The sequence below is a fragment of the Papaver somniferum genome, unplaced genomic scaffold (assembly GCF_003573695.1).
Source record: "Papaver somniferum cultivar HN1 unplaced genomic scaffold, ASM357369v1 unplaced-scaffold_24, whole genome shotgun sequence".
NCBI classification, from domain to species: Eukaryota; Viridiplantae; Streptophyta; class Magnoliopsida; order Ranunculales; family Papaveraceae; genus Papaver; species Papaver somniferum.
This window is the reverse complement of record NW_020634374.1, coordinates 4,394,382-4,414,986: the sequence shown is the minus strand read 5'-3', so window position 1 is coordinate 4,414,986 and position 20,605 is coordinate 4,394,382. Positions and strand designations below refer to the sequence as shown.

Genomic DNA, 20,605 nt, shown 5'->3' with positions numbered 1-20,605 from the left:
TCGATGACTCTAAGGCCGCACCTCCATCAGCTCATGACCTAGCATAAAAACACGAGAAAAGAAGAAATTAAAGAAAACCCAGAGGAGAAGCATTATCAAATAGCTAAGAGAGATGACAATCAAAACAAAATTTCAAAAATCATGATTGAAAGTATGAAACTACTAGAAGACGAAGAACAATCGAAAACCTAAAAATTTAGGTCAGAAAAACAAAACCAAATTTCTAAAAAACATTAACTATATAGTAAATTAAACATATGATATTGAACAGAATCACAAGGAGAACATGGATTTGTATCAAAGAGTTTAGACTAGAATCAGATTCAATAGCAAGATTGAAGATTTTTTTTTATTTTGATTAAGTCAGCTCCGCCTGACTTATCGCATGACTTTTCGCCTCTAAATGTCTCTCTGATTTCCCAAACCCTGCCATTAAGGATAACTGTAATAACTTTAATCAAATAAAGGATATGATCATGAATACACTGTCGCTCTTTATAAACGAAAGAAAATCTTCACATCTCTGGGATATCACTTGTGGGACAAAAAAAACAATATAAACGACCAAACTGATATAGCCCAAGGACAATTTAAGAAAAAAAATACACCATTTAAGTAACAGTCCCTCCCTCGTTCATACAAATGAAATCCATCAACCCTAATTTCTCAAAGTTCTTCTTACTACAGGAGCAGCAAAGAGAGTGACACAAGAAAATGGATACGAGCGATGCTCACGAAATTGCTTGTCTGGTGATGATCGTTAAACTAACAATCAAATGATTTCAAATGGGGTAATCAAGAGGTAATCTGGTTTCAAATCTCTTATTTGTGGATTGACATTTTTGACTTTTGTTAAAATTGGACATTTTAACTTTTGAAATTATTGTTTGGTTTTGATGAAATTCAGTGATTTTTGTTAATGATTTGTTGTATCCTATTCAGAACTATTCATTTATCCTGTAAGCCCTTTACATGAATTAAATTCTGGAACCTGCAATGACGGATTTATCATTTATGTTTGGTTGTTATGCATGTCATGGATTTCTTGTGGGTGATACCCTTCTTAACACCAAATTCTGTTCATGTTTGCATTCTGTTTACCTCACTTTATCAGAGCTTCACAATGGAAAAATAACTTGTGAAGTCTAAATTAGTGACACAACAAAATGTGGATTTTGATCCAAGTCTTATGCTTGTCATATGTAACCCTTCTAATCTTGAAATGGTTTGTAAGGAAAAGAGCAAAGCAAACAGTTAGCGGACCATATCAACTTATTCACTGAAACACTTGAGTCTTTCTTTTTAGGTATTTATCTCTTTTCTTGTATGCTGTGTTGAATATGTTGGCTGGTAAGAATGGGAATTTGGATCTTTGTTGCCTTGTTTTTAATTTTACCACAAGGAGGTGTGATTGTTTTCGGAATGGTTGGGGTTTTATTCATGTGGTCACTAGGTTTTGTACTGGATTACTGGTTGAACTTGCTTCTTGCGGAGATGAACATCGAGGGTTGACAGCTTATACTTGTTGTTTGATTTACGTCTTATTTTCTTTGTTAGTTGATATTTTGATTGGGGATTTTTGCTTAATTCATTTTTTTTTTCTAACAAAGGATATATGTTAGATAGTTGGAGACTTACAGTTCAGAATGACTCATACCTATAACAGATTAACACTCCATGTTTGTGTCATCATTGTTATAAATGCTGGTACACCACTCTGTTGACCCTATCTCGTAATTGATTTTCTGTAGCTGGGATATGCTTGATTAGTGTTGTGACTTTGCTCTTCATGTAGATTTTCCTCTGGTGCTCTTGATTTTTCCTTTCCCCACCTGTTAACACTCCATGCTACCTTAATTCAGTACTGCATATTCTTGATTTCATTCATGCTAACTAAAATATTGATCCATAACATTACATGTACTTATAACTCCTACTAGTCTAGAGTTATCTCCTTGGTGTTACAAGTATGGTTACTTATATATAAGAAACTTGCCCTGCATAGTAACATATAAACATAGTCGAGAGGTGCTGTGGTCTTCCCGATATTGTTTTTATCCTGCAATTCCACGGTGGCTGTCTTGCAGCTACTGCAATATTATTAGCACGACCATTCCATCCGTTAGTTTCAAGTCATTGGTTGCTGTACATCCTCTTGTGTATTTTTCTAGCAAGATGTGGTTGGAGTAGTATGAAGTCAGTGCAGGTGTTTCTTTGATTCTTAAACCATAATTGAATAAAATTAGCCTAAAACAATGAAAAACAGGTTAAGTACTAATTTTATCTCCGAGCATCTTAGTTTAGCTTTTATGACACTACTATGTAGTGAGTAATGATATGAATTAAGCAAAGAACCGTTTCATTCTAGTCTATTTATGGTAATTGGTTTTTGCAAACCATTCAAAAAAGTAGTCAAAGACTATATATTAAACGTTCGGCTAATGGTGTTTTATGTCTTGGTCTTTTTGCAGAGCCAGGAGAGGATCCTTCTGCCAAGAGCCAGATAGAAAAGAAGCAGCGTGTTGAAAAGAATGAAAAGAACCAGTTATGGAATCTGAAACAAGCTGCTAAGGTTCGTGCTCTGCAAAGGTATGACATAGTCAACATGAGTTTATCTTAAAAACATTAACTTGGATGCCACATTGGCATATTCCATATCTATGAAAAAAAGAAGAAGAAAAAATCACCGAATTCCGGATATTTTTCTATTCTACACACCTTTAGTAGGGCGGTGAATAAGTCATTTTCTCATTCTAGTTTGAGGAAGAACCGAAAGCCATTTATCATTCATAAAACTACGATCCAACTTTTCAAAAATTAATTCTGCTGGGTTCTTATATCTTCTATTGCACCAAGTAAACGGGTTGCCATATGAAAAAACTTCATTCATATTCATCTTAAGTAAACTTTCTCTAACAAAATTCGGAGGAAATGAAGCATCAACATTACCACCTTGTTTTCCAGAACTATGCAATATGAAATTAAAGTCGCCAACTAGCAACCAGGGGTTATTGTTATTTGCTAGCATGTAATTTAAAAATTTCCACTGATTCCTTTTACCACACACTGATAAGGACCCGTAAATAAAGGAAACAACACAAGTTTTGATTGCAGGAGTGATGTCACACAGAATATGAATCATACTAAGGGAGGAACCTAGAACTTCTATATTCGACTTAACAAAGTAACCTAAAGCAAGACCCCCGATTTACCAACCGACTGAAGGAAAGACCAAGCATCAAACGGTAGGTGATGAGTGTATTTTTTAACAGTGTTTGTATCAACCATAGTTTCAAGCAGGCAAACAACATCTAGTTTATACTTTCTAACTAAACTAAATAAGTGTCTCCATTTTTTGTCAGAGCAGCAACCATTCATATTCCAACATAAAAACTTCATCTTTGATCACAACAATAACTTAAACAAGATCGAAGCAAGATTAAAAAGAAGCAAGCAACAGCAGCTAGAAAGACGGAGAACAAGCAGTATAGGAAAATAACAGACAACTTAAAAAGAGGAGAAAGTTAAAGAAAAGCAAGAGTGACTTACAAGGTCATGAGCTAAGGAGGTATCATCGGCCAAAGAATCATCATCCATCATCATGAGGTCAACTTCGTTTTCGAACTCTTTATCAGTTATTACTGGTTCCGGTGGCAGAGTGGAAAGAGGATATGGTTCCAAAATAATGCAGTCCTTGGTTTCATCAAAACGAGGAGGAGCACTCAGTTCTTGCTCAAAGGGATGAGGCAGAGATACACCAGCGGTGAAGTTCACTTCAGCAACAGTGCTACAGGAGAAGCTAGAAGTCGTCACCACAGAATGCGAGATTGATGAGGAAGACGTGGCCCAGAAAATATTGCTCACAGAGGAACTTAGGCTAGCAGATAAACCAACACTCCCTAAGTTGAAAGCAGCAGAAGCATGTGGCGAGAATGGAGGAGCTGAAGAGAACGAGGGACAGAAAGGTGACTGCATTTCATCTGAAGGAGGAGAGTGATTACTAGCCTCTAGGTATACTGATTCAAAAACAGTCTTAGGTCTTTTCCCCTTCCTGTCATGAACATCCTCATTGCTGCCAATGGAAAAGTTATCAAAATGGGACGCAAAAGCTGAAGTAGTCTTAGCAGACACAAAAGGAGTCGAAGAAGCCAAACGGGTCACATGAAGAGGCTGAGAGTTCGACGACTCTCTAATAGTCAAAGCAGATACAGCAGGCAATGCATTAGAGAGAGCAAGAGGGGAGAAAAGTGAAGCTTTGTTACCAATACTCCCAGATGGCTGAAGACAAACCAAGAATACAAAAGGCTTCGAGTGGTCCATGAAAGCCGAGCCAAATGACGAACCACCAGACTTGGAGCCTTCACCAGTCTCAGTATGAGACATCACTTTGGTGACAGCGAAGCACGACGAGAAGGCGAAGGCAAAGCTCTAACAAAGATCCTTGACTGAGATTCCCTGCATCTTTCCTCATTATGATACAATACAAAGCATTTTTTACAGGCTCTAAACGGCAACTTAGGGTAAAAGGCTGTCATATAGTAGGGTCTCTTTTTAGTATTAAAGACCACTTTCCTAGTAAGCAGTGTTCTCAATGGGACCATCATCTTGGCTTCAAACCAGTTACCAGCTGGGGAGACTGCTGCCACGAATTTTCCAAGATGATCAAAAACCTCACGAACCTTACCAGCATTGACAAGATCAGAGTGAATAGGAATCTGCACAGGCATAAGAGTGACTTCCCAAACAAGATCGAAAATCGAATCCAAATCCCCTAAAGGTTGAACAGCGAAAAACTGGCCAAACACCAAGGTTGGCCTAGCATTGAAGGCAATGTCTCTATCCTGACTCTTTCTGAACATCACCACAAACAGATTTTGCATTTCCATACCCTGAACATAAGCTTTGGCCAGTTGAAAATCATTTGACTCAATTGGCCAAGCCCTATTTGGATGATGTTTGACAGAATTTTTGAGATAACTACGGGTATCATCACACAGAAAAGCAGCAAATCTAAAAGGGAATTCTTCTATATCCTCATCACACTCAATAACTCTCACTTGATCAGCTGGAAAATCCATTAATGAAACACTGACTAGAAAGTAACACTTAGCTACACTAAAACTTGCAGGAATGCTGAATACAATTGCAGTAAAGTGAAAGGGAAATATGAAGTGGTATAAATAGATACAGAACTGCAAAATAAAGCCTAAGTAAGGTAGTTTGAGCATGCAACATTGCAATAAATCCTCGTACAAGACAATTAAGGGAGAGAGAATGAGAAAACTCAAGAAATCAATCACATCTCCCTGACAAACAATTGAGAACTGAGAGAAATTGGATAGCATGTCTGCAGTAATGGTTGACAACACAATTTTTAAGAGACTAACAATAAATGACAGGATAGTAACTGAGCAATATTCTTTATCCTCAAGCACAGAAGATCAAATGACTCATATTTAAGAGAAATGATTTGCCAAGTATAACAAAGCTTCTGTGTAAGCCACCCTAGAGAACAAGTTCCTAAGAATAAATAAATCCCTTGCTTCCAGAATTAAAATTAAGATTCCCACTAATGATAAATAAAATAACCATTAAATAACAAAACACAGCTTTTAATGTATTGAAAACAGCTTCTGGGTAGAAAAACTTATCACCCTTACACTAATCTTGTTACGGAGCTACTTATACGAGGCACAAAGCATAACCCCGAATGGAGAATCAATCACCAGACCCTCAGAAGGAACACTTCCAGATTATTTCCTTTACAATAATAACATCTAATCCCTACATTTAGTAGGATCTCATAAAATATCAGAATCATCTTCATCAGAATCATCTTATCAAGAATCTTAAAATAAACAGACTCAAGTATTCATATATCATAACCAGAGAGATTGAGAGAGAACCCGAATCCTTGAGCCAAATCCAATCACAACAGCCAAGTCTGACAAACAAAAATCACTGTTGATTATATAACTCATGATGATGAATCGATGACTCTAAGGCCGCACCTCCATCAGCTCATGACCTAGCATAAAAACACGAGAAAAGAAGAAATTAAAGAAAACCCAGAGGAGAAGCATTATCAAATAGCTAAGAGAGATGACAATCAAAACAAAATTTCAAAAATCATGATTGAAAGTATGAAACTACTAGAAGACGAAGAACAATCGAAAACCTAAAAATTTAGGTCAGAAAAACAAAACCAAATTTCTAAAAAACATTAACTATATAGTAAATTAAACATATGATATTGAACAGAATCACAAGGAGAACATGGATTTGTATCAAAGAGTTTAGACTAGAATCAGATTCAATAGCAAGATTGAAGATTTTTTTTTATTTTGATTAAGTCAGCTCCGCCTGACTTATCGCATGACTTTTCGCCTCTAAATGTCTCTCTGATTTCCCAAACCCTGCCATTAAGGATAACTGTAATAACTTTAATCAAATAAAGGATATGATCATGAATACACTGTCGCTCTTTATAAACGAAAGAAAATCTTCACATCTCTGGGATATCACTTGTGGGACAAAAAAAACAATATAAACGACCAAACTGATATAGCCCAAGGACAATTTAAGAAAAATAAATACACCATTTAAGTAACAGTCCCTCCCTCGTTCATACAAATGAAATCCATCAACCCTAATTTCTCAAAGTTCTTCTTACTACAGGAGCAGCAAAGAGAGTGACACAAGAAAATGGATACGAGCGATGCTCACGAAATTGCTTGTCTGGTGATGATCGTTAAACTAACAATCAAATGATTTCAAATGGGGTAATCAAGAGGTAATCTGGTTTCAAATCTCTTATTTGTGGATTGACATTTTTGACTTTTGTTAAAATTGGACATTTTAACTTTTGAAATTATTGTTTGGTTTTGATGAAATTCAGTGATTTTTGTTAATGATTTGTTGTATCCTATTCAGAACTATTCATTTATCCTGTAAGCCCTTTACATGAATTAAATTCTGGAACCTGCAATGACGGATTTATCATTTATGTTTGGTTGTTATGCATGTCATGGATTTCTTGTGGGTGATACCCTTCTTAACACCAAATTCTGTTCATGTTTGCATTCTGTTTACCTCACTTTATCAGAGCTTCACAATGGAAAAATAACTTGTGAAGTCTAAATTAGTGACACAACAAAATGTGGATTTTGATCCAAGTCTTATGCTTGTCATATGTAACCCTTCTAATCTTGAAATGGTTTGTAAGGAAAAGAGCAAAGCAAACAGTTAGCGGACCATATCAACTTATTCACTGAAACACTTGAGTCTTTCTTTTTAGGTATTTATCTCTTTTCTTGTATGCTGTGTTGAATATGTTGGCTGGTAAGAATGGGAATTTGGATCTTTGTTGCCTTGTTTTTAATTTTACCACAAGGAGGTGTGATTGTTTTCGGAATGGTTGGGGTTTTATTCATGTGGTCACTAGGTTTTGTACTGGATTACTGGTTGAACTTGCTTCTTGCGGAGATGAACATCGAGGGTTGACAGCTTATACTTGTTGTTTGATTTACGTCTTATTTTCTTTGTTAGTTGATATTTTGATTGGGGATTTTTGCTTAATTCATTTTTTTTTTCTAACAAAGGATATATGTTAGATAGTTGGAGACTTACAGTTCAGAATGACTCATACCTATAACAGATTAACACTCCATGTTTGTGTCATCATTGTTATAAATGCTGGTACACCACTCTGTTGACCCTATCTCGTAATTGATTTTCTGTAGCTGGGATATGCTTGATTAGTGTTGTGACTTTGCTCTTCATGTAGATTTTCCTCTGGTGCTCTTGATTTTTCCTTTCCCCACCTGTTAACACTCCATGCTACCTTAATTCAGTACTGCATATTCTTGATTTCATTCATGCTAACTAAAATATTGATCCATAACATTACATGTACTTATAACTCCTACTAGTCTAGAGTTATCTCCTTGGTGTTACAAGTATGGTTACTTATATATAAGAAACTTGCCCTGCATAGTAACATATAAACATAGTCGAGAGGTGCTGTGGTCTTCCCGATATTGTTTTTATCCTGCAATTCCACGGTGGCTGTCTTGCAGCTACTGCAATATTATTAGCACGACCATTCCATCCGTTAGTTTCAAGTCATTGGTTGCTGTACATCCTCTTGTGTATTTTTCTAGCAAGATGTGGTTGGAGTAGTATGAAGTCAGTGCAGGTGTTTCTTTGATTCTTAAACCATAATTGAATAAAATTAGCCTAAAACAATGAAAAACAGGTTAAGTACTAATTTTATCTCCGAGCATCTTAGTTTAGCTTTTATGACACTACTATGTAGTGAGTAATGATATGAATTAAGCAAAGAACCGTTTCATTCTAGTCTATTTATGGTAATTGGTTTTTGCAAACCATTCAAAAAAGTAGTCAAAGACTATATATTAAACGTTCGGCTAATGGTGTTTTATGTCTTGGTCTTTTTGCAGAGCCAGGAGAGGATCCTTCTGCCAAGAGCCAGATAGAAAAGAAGCAGCGTGTTGAAAAGAATGAAAAGAACCAGTTATGGAATCTGAAACAAGCTGCTAAGGTTCGTGCTCTGCAAAGGTATGACATAGTCAACATGAGTTTATCTTAAAAACATTAACTTGGATGCCACATTGGCATATTCCATATCTATGAAAAAAAGAAGAAGAAAAAATCACCGAATTCCGGATATTTTTCTATTCTACACACCTTTAGTAGGGCGGTGAATAAGTCATTTTCTCTTTTTACCACGTTTTAATCATTTCTGGTATTACTAATTTATCTTGAATCTAAGATCCAAAGGCCAAGATTAATTCAGTTAAAATCTAAGAGATATTATATTATGTTGAAGATATTTTATAATAAAAGTTTGGATATTCCTTCCTAATAGTTTGGCTTAATTTTTGGTATGACAGACTTATAAATAATAATCTTCACCTTCTCTAAAATCACCGTCCAATTCTTCTTCTAATAATAATGTTATCATTTTGGTGGGAACCCGGAGGAGGAACAATCAGTTCAATGTTTAGCGTGATGATATTTGCCTCTCACATCAGTGTGAGTATATTTATCAGAATGCATTGCGGTTTAGTTTACCAAAAACTAATTTTTCTTATGTTGATTTGCTTTCAGGTGTCTAAGGAAGTTTGCGCTTTTGAGAACCTACCCATTGGTAATAAACTCAAAACTCTTTTTTCTTATAGAATGTAGCACGTACCTTCAATACTTGCAGGTACTAATATCTTTTGTAGAAATTGAACAAGGTGCTGCCTCATCATCACCTACAATTTCTAGTGAAAGTTGTTCCAAAGGGGTTCAGGAAGCTACTGCTAATCCCAAGAAGTCTTCCTTAGCATGTGATTCAGTTATGACACTACTCGACATGTATGCCGGGATGTCTACAGGACTTTGCATGGGTGCAGCTGCATCGGATGTCGATCTTACCTTTGCTGATTACATGTTCGAAATTGATACCTTCCAGACCATGCATGGTCTTGACGGAAGACAGGTATAATATATATCCTTTTACTGTTTCAGTTATTTTTTTAGTCTCTCTTTACTTGGAAGGAAATTCTTGTGCTTCCTGGCTAACTAGTTCAATGGAATTTTTTCTTTTCTCTTTGCTAGACACGCATAGGAGATGCTGCGACATCTTCCTGTTTCCTCATACTAGAACTGATAAAAAGAAGTTACAAAGTAAACCCGAGTTCAGTATTGATGGGCAGAAAAAACTGCCGCATATACTGCCGCTACCTGTAAGTGTCTATCCGATTCTACTATTTTATTGACTGTTTAACCAAATTTTTAAGTTCATGTTATTGTTTTTGGTACAATTATCAATTGTTACTTTTATCGGATTTATAACATCTTGTAGAATTACCAATAAATTGTTTTTAGAATTACTAGTTGAATTTCTTTTCTAAAATTGTTGCAGGTGCAGTCTTCTGAAACTTTTTGTGAAGTCTACTTTTTTGATACTAGTTTACTTGGCGTCGTCATTTATCATGTTTCCTTTGAAACAAATTTATGTTCTGTTTTTCTTATAGGGAACTGTCGATGTGATATGTGGTGGCCCTCCCTGCCAAGGTATCTCTGGATGAGCCTCTGAAGGACATCAAGAATTTTCAGCTTGAAGTTTATATGGAAATTAACAAGCATATCTTGATCCGGATATGAACGAAGTATACACTGAAAGACATTGGAAGAAGCAAACATTCTGCCTTAATGTTTTTTCTGCTCGGCCTTTTTTCCTTATTCGTCTTAGCATTAATTTTTGCTTACTCTCTTCTGTCAGGCTTGGTTTAGCCAAGTTTTCCCTGTTTTGTGCCTTGTTTTTTTCTCTTTCGGTGCACTTGTTTGGTGCCCCCTTCCTGTATTTTTTATTTTTTGTTTCCTTGATCAATAAAATCATAACCTTTTTTGAATCTTCTATACTGTATTTGTATTTACTAGGCCTTATAAATCACACACTAATTTTGTCTCATTTTCTCTAGATTTTGGTTTGAGTTTCCTTATTTCGTTCCATTAACATTGAATTGCAGAGGAACCTACTGATTTGATCACCTTTTTCTCTTGATTTTGGTAGTTTCTGGGTATGAAGGTTTCATTTTTATATCCAGGACTACTACTAGAATCTAGGTCTACACTGTGTTTGGATTTAATGGTCACTGTCTATCGCAAGTTGAATTTATTATGTGGGTTCTGAATATGTTTGGATTTAATGGTCACTATCTATCGCAAGTTGAATTTATTATGTGGGTTCTGAATATATATCGACATCTGTGTTACATTCTAACTTTTTGCCCAATATTGTGAATTATTTTGATAGCAAATTACTTTGCTTCTTTCAGTGGATGGTGAACTTTCTACGCTTGAGCAGACTCATCCATGGAAGCTTCGCTATGGCTATGATCGTGTGAATGATGATAAAGATGTTTCCATCCTCGAGGCCAAGATGACTGATGGTATTGGTATGTCATATATCATAAATAATTTAGCAGTTCACCAGTTCTCAATTTCTTTTACTTTTTAGTATAGTCAAGACTCAAATGTTTTTTTGGTGAATGTTTATTAATAGAACAAGAATAGTTTTAGGGGATATTTTTGTGTATTATGATGTTGTTCGAGTAATGTGAACTGTGAAGTCAGTGCAGACGCTTCTTTGATTCTTAAACCTATGAAAAAGAAGTTAAGGACCAATTTTATCTCAGAGTATCTTAATTGCTGGACAAATTTAGCTTTTATGACTGTACTCTTATTATAGTGAGTATAATGCGAAGAAGCGTTTCATTCTAGTCTATTTAGCATCTGGTAATTTTGGGCTTCCCCAGTACCACATGGGAGGAGCATTTCTCCGGGGGCCAAAACTACAGAGGTAAAATTGATTTGAAAAATTTAGTGTTATCAAGTATAATTGAGACTGTTTAATTTTGTTTTACTGGATATCAGAATTTTATATTTAACTTTATCTTATTGTAGAAACTACTTCAATTTCCTGTACCTAAGCACAAGGTTATTGAACGCGGGCGTTCCCCCAAGGCATTCGAGGTATTTATGTGATTTTCCAGCTTAGAATTGTTAAATATATTTATATTAATCAAAAAATTTGTTTGTGCTCGGTTTGTGTAGAAAAATCTTGTCAAAGGGGATGAAATATATAAGCTGAAGGAATTACTCCTTGAAGATGCTATTAGAGATTTGCCTTCGGTAAGTAAGCAAGTTCGATCTCCGCCTATATTAACATTGACAGTGGTATATTTACAATTTTTCTTCTTGCTTGTAGATAACAACCGACAACAAAGAAGACGAGAGGGACAATGGGGATGATCCTAGGACAGATTTCCAGAGAAACATACGCTTGCCAAAGCACGGTAAGTGTTTCCCTATTAGTCTTTTCTAGTTTAAATTAGTCTCAAGAGTATTAAATATTGTCTTTTCTTTCAGAGTTGATGGCATCAGCTAACACCCGATTTAAGGAATATGTGATGCCAAAGCTCTATGATCACCGGCCTCTGAAATTGAGTGACCGTGTATGCAAAATTCCAAAGAAGAAGGTTTTTTACTAGTTAAAACTTGGCGATATCAGTTTTCATCTTGGATTAATTTATTGATTTTATAGTTTGGCCGATTTTCTAAGGTGTAAACTACAAAAATCTTCTCGGCGTAGAAGTTGAATTCGCAGTTGATGTTACTCTGCTTTCTTCCATCATCTTCTATAGATTTTTCTCTGAATTTCTCCGCCCCATAAATCTAACATCAATTTTACTTTACTAGCGTGCAGGTGTGTAACCCTTATCTTCGCCAATGCCTCCTCGTATAGTTCTCTCCAACATCCCATATTGACACGCGGTGAAAGAATACCCGCGATCCTTTTTACCATTTCAATGAAATCTGCAGGAAATAAAAACTTGCAATACAGTAGCATCTTCTGCTGGTGTTCTTGCTTAACAACAAGAAGGATGCTTTTCTGACTCCAATGAGGTTAGTAACCCTAAATCTCAATACTGTTCACATTTCCATCAAATGCAATTACAATGTTAACTCATTGTTGATGTCCAACTCATGATTGTTTGATGTGTCCCTCATAACTGTTAGGCTGCAAATCATACATGTTTATCTGTTGATGTGCAATTCAAGTTTTGATTGGTATGCAATTCATATTTAGTGGTGTACGATTGATTAGTAATTGTTGTTGGTGTGAGAATCTGTATGTTTGTTGTGCACTTCATATATTTCTATCAGAAATCAAACAAAAATCATCAGAAAAGCATGATATCATGAGTATAATTAATAATTTAAATTACGGGCTTGTTTCTCCTTAGCGGGAGTGCTGGTGGTCTCCGTCTTGCTTGGAAAAACAACATCCAACTTAACATAATTGAGAATGTTCATTACCACATAAATGCTCAAGTTAGAAATAATCAGAATAGTGATTTCTGGAATATTAACATGTTTTTATGGTAGCCCGTATAGATATTGATTAAACAAATGGCCAGTTTAATAATCAAAACTTGGTTAATTGTATGTAGGTTATTTTAATGTCGTGCTTTTTGAAGAAGAAAAACAGAACCAACACCCTTTTAATTCTGTTGAGGCAGATGTGTTTATTTGACTTAGGCTTTTTGGGTTATCCTTTTACTTGTCTCATAGGAGATTTGCCCTTAAATATTCCGGCCACTGGATGGAACTCATCCAATGCAAATCCTTAATTGCTGAGGTTTGTGCCACCAGTATACAAGGCTCGCATCCTTACTCTCCAGCAGCACCTCCATTTGCACCAACACCAGCTCCAGACTATGTAAACTTGACTGATTTACTCACTATTGCTGGACCATTTCTCACATTTCTAAATTACCTTGAACAAACCAAAGTCATTGAAACCTTTCAAAACCAAGCCAATAACACTGCCACTGATGAAGGTATAACAATTTTTGTATGTGGAAGGGTATGACCAACTTGTTTAGGATATTACTTGTCTATCACCAACTTGTTTTGAGTAGACACGGTAATTAGTGATTCGTGCACTCTATGTATCTCTTTGATACACATTCATTTTTACTACCTGCTCTGTCAGATATTTGATTTTAGTAGTGTTGTTAATGTTTTAGATGACATGAGGAAGTACTAGCATATCTCGTTCGACCTTGAATTGGTCTCCCTTGACTGGTAGACATAACTCGGTGGTATTGCTAGGCATATGTACGAGATGCAATTCAAGAGTCCTACTGGTACAATGAGAAGGGTTGAAGTGTAATTGGTGATGCATAAATACCAAGATATCCCAGAAATTGATCCCACATCTTACAAAGCGACTTCAAGAAAACTCGTTGCAAGTTCATTTGTTTTTTAAGTTCAGTAGATATTAGAGTTTAGATACAAATCTAAGATTGAACTGGAAGAAGGATAGAGTTATTTCCTGTAGAACATGCCATGTCATGATATTTTCTGGTAAGCAGTAAGAAGTGGTAGACAGTCTATTATCTGTTATTCAAATTTGGATATATATATGGGTTCATGACATTCACCGAGTACTAAATTTTGAAAAATGTGGTACACAAGTTGTTGCAGATTTTATTATCTTACTGCTTATATTCCGTTGCTTGAATAAATGGGTGTTTGATGAAATGATCTTTCTTGCTCAATATCTGTATATTCTGCACACTCAATTCTTCCAAATAGTTGAGGGTAGCAGCAAACATTTCAGAAATACACTAGTTCATTTTTTTGAGGAGAAAGGCTGAAATTTGCATTGACAGGAAAATAAAAAAGAGAAACAAGAGTAGGAGCGCCTAAGCGATACAAATATCTAAACTTACAAAAGCAAACAGACAAACAAGAACAAGAAAAATAAACGCCTCTTAGTCGGAGTTCTTTGCCCTCCTCCTCCTCAGACTGGATCTCTCCTTCACTCTGCTGCGCTCAAATTTCGTCGATGGTGGCAGCATGACAGTCTCAGTTGGCCTATACTCTCTTTGTCGACCAGATCCTACGTCCTCTCCTGCCAGTGTAGAAGCATTTGATTTCTCCCCATTTGTCTGTTTGAAAATCAGATATTTAGCCAAAAAATACATAAGAAAACCAACTAGAAAAGATAAAGCCTGAAGAGATGTTTGAATGTACCTTCAGAATATAAGTTTAGGTATGTCCATATAATCCGATCGTGTCCTTGCAAAATCATTAAAATTGTGCCTCCGGATAATCGGATTTTGATATTGCACATGTAATCCGATTTTTGGCGAAAAAGCTACAGAAACATGGTAACTTTTCCTTGCAAGAATCAGATTACAAGTGATACCCACATAGACATATTATAAAAGTTGTCAAAATTATGCCTCTCAACAATCGGATTTTAATGTGTAACTTGTACTCCGATTCTTGGCAAAAAAAGATACAGAAACGTTGTCACTTTTCCTCACAGGAATCGGACTACATGGGATGCCAAGATAAACCGATCGTAGAAATCGGGATTTTTTTGTTTAGTCAGAATCGGACTTTAAAAGTATCCTTATAAACCGATTCTGAAAACTAAAAAACCAGGTGAACAAAATATTCAGAATCGGTCTATGTAGTGGAACCGCAAAACCCGATTCTGAAATTGCCCCCCCCCCCCCCCCCCTTGAGAATTGTCAAAATCGGATTTTATATAGGTACTTATAAACCAATTGTGGCACAAAAAACTTACAGAATCATGCAGTTTTGGAACACAAACATTGTAGTTGGTACTTTTGTCGTGTCTTGGACAAACACAAACAATTTTCAAAATAAACTAGATTCAATCATTCATAAACTAGGAATAAAATCAAATATAATTCGACAATATGTTTAAGATATAAATTTTGACACCATAATTATCCATAGTTAAAGACATAAGTTTGAAACCAATCATTCATCAACATCCCCACCACGTCACGACCACGTCCACGACCACCTCGTCCTCGTTTAGCAGTTGGGGCGCTGCTGCTCGATGGACCTTCAGAATACTTTTTTGGGGGGCTCTCTTCCTCTTTTTCTTTGGCTCCTCCTCCTCCACCTCTTCTATAAATTTTGCACCCGCTTCTACATCTTCGAGACTGTTCAATTCATCAATCAGCTTTTCATTGGCCTTAACATTTTCTCCTTGCTTGATTTCTAGTTGTGCTTGGGATATCAAGTGTCCGATTCGTCTTCTCTATTTCCATTTTAAACAACAAACGTTAAACAAATAATGCTAAAACAATTGACAAAACCGTAATTGAGAAATAATACGCACCAGGAATTCGAGAGTTGTATCTTTGTCATCTATCCGTGGCGCTCGAGTATGCGAAATATTGAGGTACCACGGCATGTAACCCGGAATTGCCTCATTATCTATTTTCAATCGATCATCCATACTAATTTTGCTGAACTTTCTTTTTTCCCAATAAGTACTTGATGGTAAAGGGTCGTGAACAATATCAATATCATTATCATAAGAGTTGGATTTTTCCTCATCGAGTTTGTACTTGTTGTGCACCTCCCTTGGGATTCTTTGTACGTATCCGCATTGTCTTGCGACTCTCGTCGGGTTGTACATTACATATCCTTTTGGGTGAAACAAAGGCCAAAAATAATGATCTTGCTCCTCGCATCCAACCATCTTTCCTTTTCCTTTTCCCAAACCGCCCTTGTAAGGGTCAAAGACAACATCTTTCGTCGTCAAGTTGTCCAACTGGCGTCACAACTTCAAATAAACCGCATCTTGGTCCTTTTCCTTACTCATGTAGATGTACAGGTCTCCATAAAATTTACCGTCCCATTCCTTGTTCTCAAAAGCCCTTGCAGCAAATATTGGGAAGTGCAAATATATCAACGCCTGCAGAAAAGCCATGTTACCTCCGATTTGGTTCTTGTCAGCCCTGGAAGCCTTTCTCAACTCGTTCAACGAGTGTGCAAGGATGGCAGTGCCCCAAGAGTACTTGTGGATGTCATCAAATGGTTGCAACAGATGAATAAAATTTCCGTTCACACGGGAACCGGAAACGTCGGAAAAGATAACAGATCCCAGGACGTATAGGACATACGCATTGGCCATGGAGAAGATATGTTCCTTGGTCACCTCTTTTCCCTCATCACAAAGTTTCTTTGTTCCGTTGAAGAGTGCCCTCAACTTCGAGAGATGGAATATCCTCTGCTTGGCTTTGCCTACTAGCATTTGTGACTTGGTCATCTCCTCATCCCATTGGAACACTTCTTTGGTGAACGCGTAAATCTTTTCCCATTCAAGCTCTTGCACGTACCCTTTGTGTTTCACGGCTTTACCATCTATGCTTTGCCCGGTAATGAACTTCGCATCATTTGGGGTCATCTTTATTTCTCCAAATGGAAGATGTAAAGTATCCGTTTCCCCGTAATATCTCTCGGCAAAGGCGGAACAAAGAGGTTTTTCGTAACCAAGGTCCAAATTTCCAACCGCAGGTATCAACCCTGTATTATTGACTAGATCGATTACTTCCGGAACTTCTCCAACGGTTGATTCTATTCCTTGTAGTGGCCATTTCCTCATCAGACTCACTGACGTTCCTGGCTTCATATGACGAACAACATCCCTGTGGTCCTATAAAACAAAACAAAACCGATGGAAAATAATAAAAACACCACACTGATATAAATATTTTATATTACATAGCACAAGGTTTAGGTACTCACTATGGTATGGCACGACCGCGGCCCAACTCTCTTTGTACACCCATAACACCCGTCCTCCATCACCTGGTAATCCTTTCACAGGATCATTAGGGCCTCGAGCAAACATCTTATTCAGGTCGGGCATATGGTCCCCTTTCTCTTTATTCTTACCATCTTTCTTACCATTTTGATCGTCTCCTCCTTGGACTTGTTATTGAACTTGTCCTCCTTGGACTTGTTCTTCAACTTCTCATATCTCTTTATCACCTTCATCCTCACTTTCTTCTCCATCATCCTCATCCCCACTTTCTTCTCCATCATCCTCATCGTTGCTTTTTTCTCCATCATCTTCCTCACTTTCTTCTTCATCACCATCCTTGCCACCAGTGTTTTCTTCATCACCTTTCTTGCCACCAGTTTCTTCTTCATCACCTTCTTTGCCACCAGTTTCTTCTTCATTGATCTCCTCCTCGTTGCTTTCTTGTTCGTCACCTCCTTGTTCAGTAGGTGTATCGGAATCAGATTCTTCATATGTTGGTTGCTCCGCTTGAGGTGGCGGGTCATTGATGTGGATCGCTTTGGCTTTACTCCCGGATCCCCTTCGATGGGAGGTATTTAAATTTTGACCACCCTCTCGACGAGGTTTCAAACTCTGAGGAGTATCAAAGTCATTTTTCTTCTTATATTTCTTTTCAGCTTGACGTTGTTGTTTGCCCTTGTTTGGCTTGTAAAAATATGGAGATAAGCCACAAACAACAATGGAATTCAATGCATATATATTTGAATTGAAGGTACCCAATCGGTTTACTCGATATACATATAAAAACCGATTCCTAACATAACACATAGACAATCGGGTTATATAAGTGTTAATGTAATCTGATTCTAACAAGAAAAAGTTACAGAAACAATGGGCATTCTTTCTTACAACAATCGGTTTACTCGATACTGTTGTAAAACCCGATTGTAACATTACACATCAACAATAGGTTTATATATATGCAAATGAAATCCGATTATGGCAAAGCAGTGGCTACACAATCGGGCTATGTGAACACAAATATAAATCGATTCTAACGAAAAAAAGTTACAGAAAAAACGGTTATCCCTACAGTTTTACAATCGGACTTTGTGGGTATTAACATTGACCGATTATTGTTCAAATTTATCGAACCAGAAAACACAAGTAGATTAATCGGGGTATAAGGGCATGAACAACAACCGATTCCTAACAAAATCGGTCCACAAATACATGAACATCGTCCGATTCTGGTAAACCAGAAAAAAAATTGAAATCAAAATTATCGATTTTTGAGCGATTGCATGTTACTAAAACCTAGTTTAGATGATTGGGTTTATAGAAAAGTACCTGATTCGACCCATTTCCTCCTCTTCTGCGATTAAAGATGCTTCAACTTCCTCAACTGTTTTCTTGGTTTTATTTTGAATTGCTTCAACAATTCCGGGATTATTCGCACTAGGAAATTTCCTGTTAATAGCATACTTCACTCGCGATGGTTTCGACGAAATTTTATAGAAAAGATGAACGATTAATCGTTTTTGGATCGACGATGTTTTGGTTTCAAAAAAATGTAAAAAGAGGGAGAAGAAGAGAAGAAGAATCGGTTTATAGAAATGAAATTGAAACTGATTTTTAGTTTTAGGTTTTATTATTAATAGTTAATGGGGGTAAATTTATAGTATTAATATTTTTTAGAGGGTAAATTGGTAGTTTCAGTAAATTTAGACACCCCATATCCTTCTCCATTGGGTGGATGTGGAAATATGTAGGCCCAAATTAATCACAGTATGCCCCAACTTAGCCAGGCAAATAATTGCAACAATTCAAGATTTTTTGAAAAATGAAATAATGCACCCTGAAATTAATAGCATCTTTATTTTTCTTGTTCCAAAAGATAATCATCCTACAAACCCAAGCCAATTCAGACCAATAGGTTTATGCAATACAACTTATAAACTAATTGCAAAAAATTTAGCCAATATAATTGAACCTCTATTTGACAAAATCACATCACCCTCTTCTAAACAAATTTCAGACAATATAACTAGATGAGTGTTGCAGTAGTAGGGGCCGACGAAAAAGTTAACCTAACATCAACAATTAATATCTGCAAACACCTTTATTTATTTATTTTCGTATTACAAAGGGAAGAAAATAGGAAAGAAAGAGACGAACATTCTAATACTTTTTTCTGGATCTAACGACAATCACTTGGCTCATCTGGATCTGATTCAATGTGTTTGATTTTTGAGTCAGGTTTAGCTGACTCAAAAATATATGAGTCAGCGCCTGAACTCATGAATAATAGGTACTCCCTCCGTCCCATTATTAACTGACCAAGTTGAAGTTTGCACAATTTTTAAGGCAAGCAAGGGAAAAAAGATTTTTAAGCATTTTTTATAATTATACCCTTATGGATGATGGAATTTTGAAATGATTTATCTCTCAAACTACACCACGGATGTTCATAAATTTTATATCATTGAAAAGCATTTTAAAACACTTATGCAACGAATATAAACATGCCTATCAAATTATGCATATTTTTATATTTCTTATAATCAATTAAAAGGATAATTCTAGAAATATCTCCTTGTTTGGTGATATAGGTCATGTAATAGTGGGACAAAAAACAAACATAAATAGGTCACTTAATAGTGGGACGGAGGGAATATGTTATTTGTCATGAATGTCTAATCAAGAATTAGATCTAAGTCAAGTAGCGAGTCAGATTTGAAAAAAATTAAAAAGCAAACGGTCTGATATCTGACTTGGTGCAAATCAGAAATTAACTCGGATCACATCGCGAGTCAGATAAAAACAAAAATGCTGGAACTTAGTGTAAGGGATAATAATCATAAGAGACTGCACAAGTATACAACGAGTAACATTTTGCTTAAAAAACGAAAACTACTAACATTTCATCTACTTCTCTTTTTTGCCTAATCTAATTTTTAATTTTAAAGGATATTTTGCTTACTATAAGAGCATCTCCAACAGGAGATCTTAAAACTCTGATTTATCGGGCTACTTAGGATTTTTCTATTCTTTTTGCAAAAATCCATCTCCAACGAGATTGTGAGAAGTTATTATGAGGATGATGTGTATGAAAATAATCCACATTTCCCCTTGCCCATCGTATGATTTTAGAGATTATTTGAGAGGATCTGAGAATCCAAATCATCAGTTTTAAAAAAATAAAAATAAATAAACTACGTACAATCCCTTTTTCACCTTTTCCATTTTTATGGGATATATTATAGAAAAAGAAGATAGATATGTATTGCACAAAACCACCAGTTTTACTTCTTCAATCTCTGCAAATAAAGAGAGAACAAAAATATATTATAATTTATTTAAAAATTTAAGGAAAGATAGGTTTTTCATGGAGTATTTACAACAGGTTAGACGCTCGAGCTCGTATTTTCTGATAAAGAATTT

At 36.1% G+C, this 20,605-nt stretch overlaps 1 protein-coding gene and 1 long non-coding RNA gene across 11 annotated transcripts; both read left to right on the top strand.

Annotated features, from left to right (window-relative positions):
• Window positions 1-610: 610 nt before the first annotated feature.
• On the top strand, window positions 611-4,573 carry LOC113341072. Of its 2 annotated transcripts, XR_003355763.1 has the most exons (4): window positions 611-802; window positions 2,472-2,589; window positions 3,115-3,245; window positions 3,368-4,573. It is a non-coding gene; the product is annotated as an uncharacterized LOC113341072 (long non-coding RNA). The 2 variants fall into 2 exon arrangements; XR_003355762.1 differs by having other exon boundaries at window positions 2,472-3,245.
• Window positions 4,574-6,512: 1,939 nt separating this feature from the next.
• On the top strand, window positions 6,513-14,068 carry LOC113340889. Of its 9 annotated transcripts, none has more exons than XR_003355672.1 (14): window positions 6,513-6,793; window positions 8,463-8,580; window positions 9,018-9,057; window positions 9,133-9,172; window positions 9,264-9,508; window positions 9,628-9,755; window positions 10,047-10,086; window positions 10,851-11,374; window positions 11,479-11,547; window positions 11,629-11,706; window positions 11,783-11,870; window positions 11,944-12,053; window positions 12,274-12,480; window positions 13,608-14,068. XR_003355672.1 is itself a non-coding variant. In XM_026585942.1 (6 exons), the coding sequence occupies exons 2-6, from the start codon at window positions 8,977-8,979 to the stop codon at window positions 10,060-10,062; spliced, it is 522 nt and encodes a 173-aa protein (XP_026441727.1). In that variant the 5' UTR covers window positions 6,518-6,793; window positions 8,463-8,976; the 3' UTR covers window positions 10,063-10,448. The 9 variants fall into 9 exon arrangements, 1 of the variants encoding a protein (XP_026441727.1); XR_003355670.1 differs by having other exon boundaries at window positions 9,252-9,508; XR_003355666.1 differs by having other exon boundaries at window positions 8,916-9,057; window positions 9,252-9,508.
• Window positions 14,069-20,605: the final 6,537 nt, after the last annotated feature.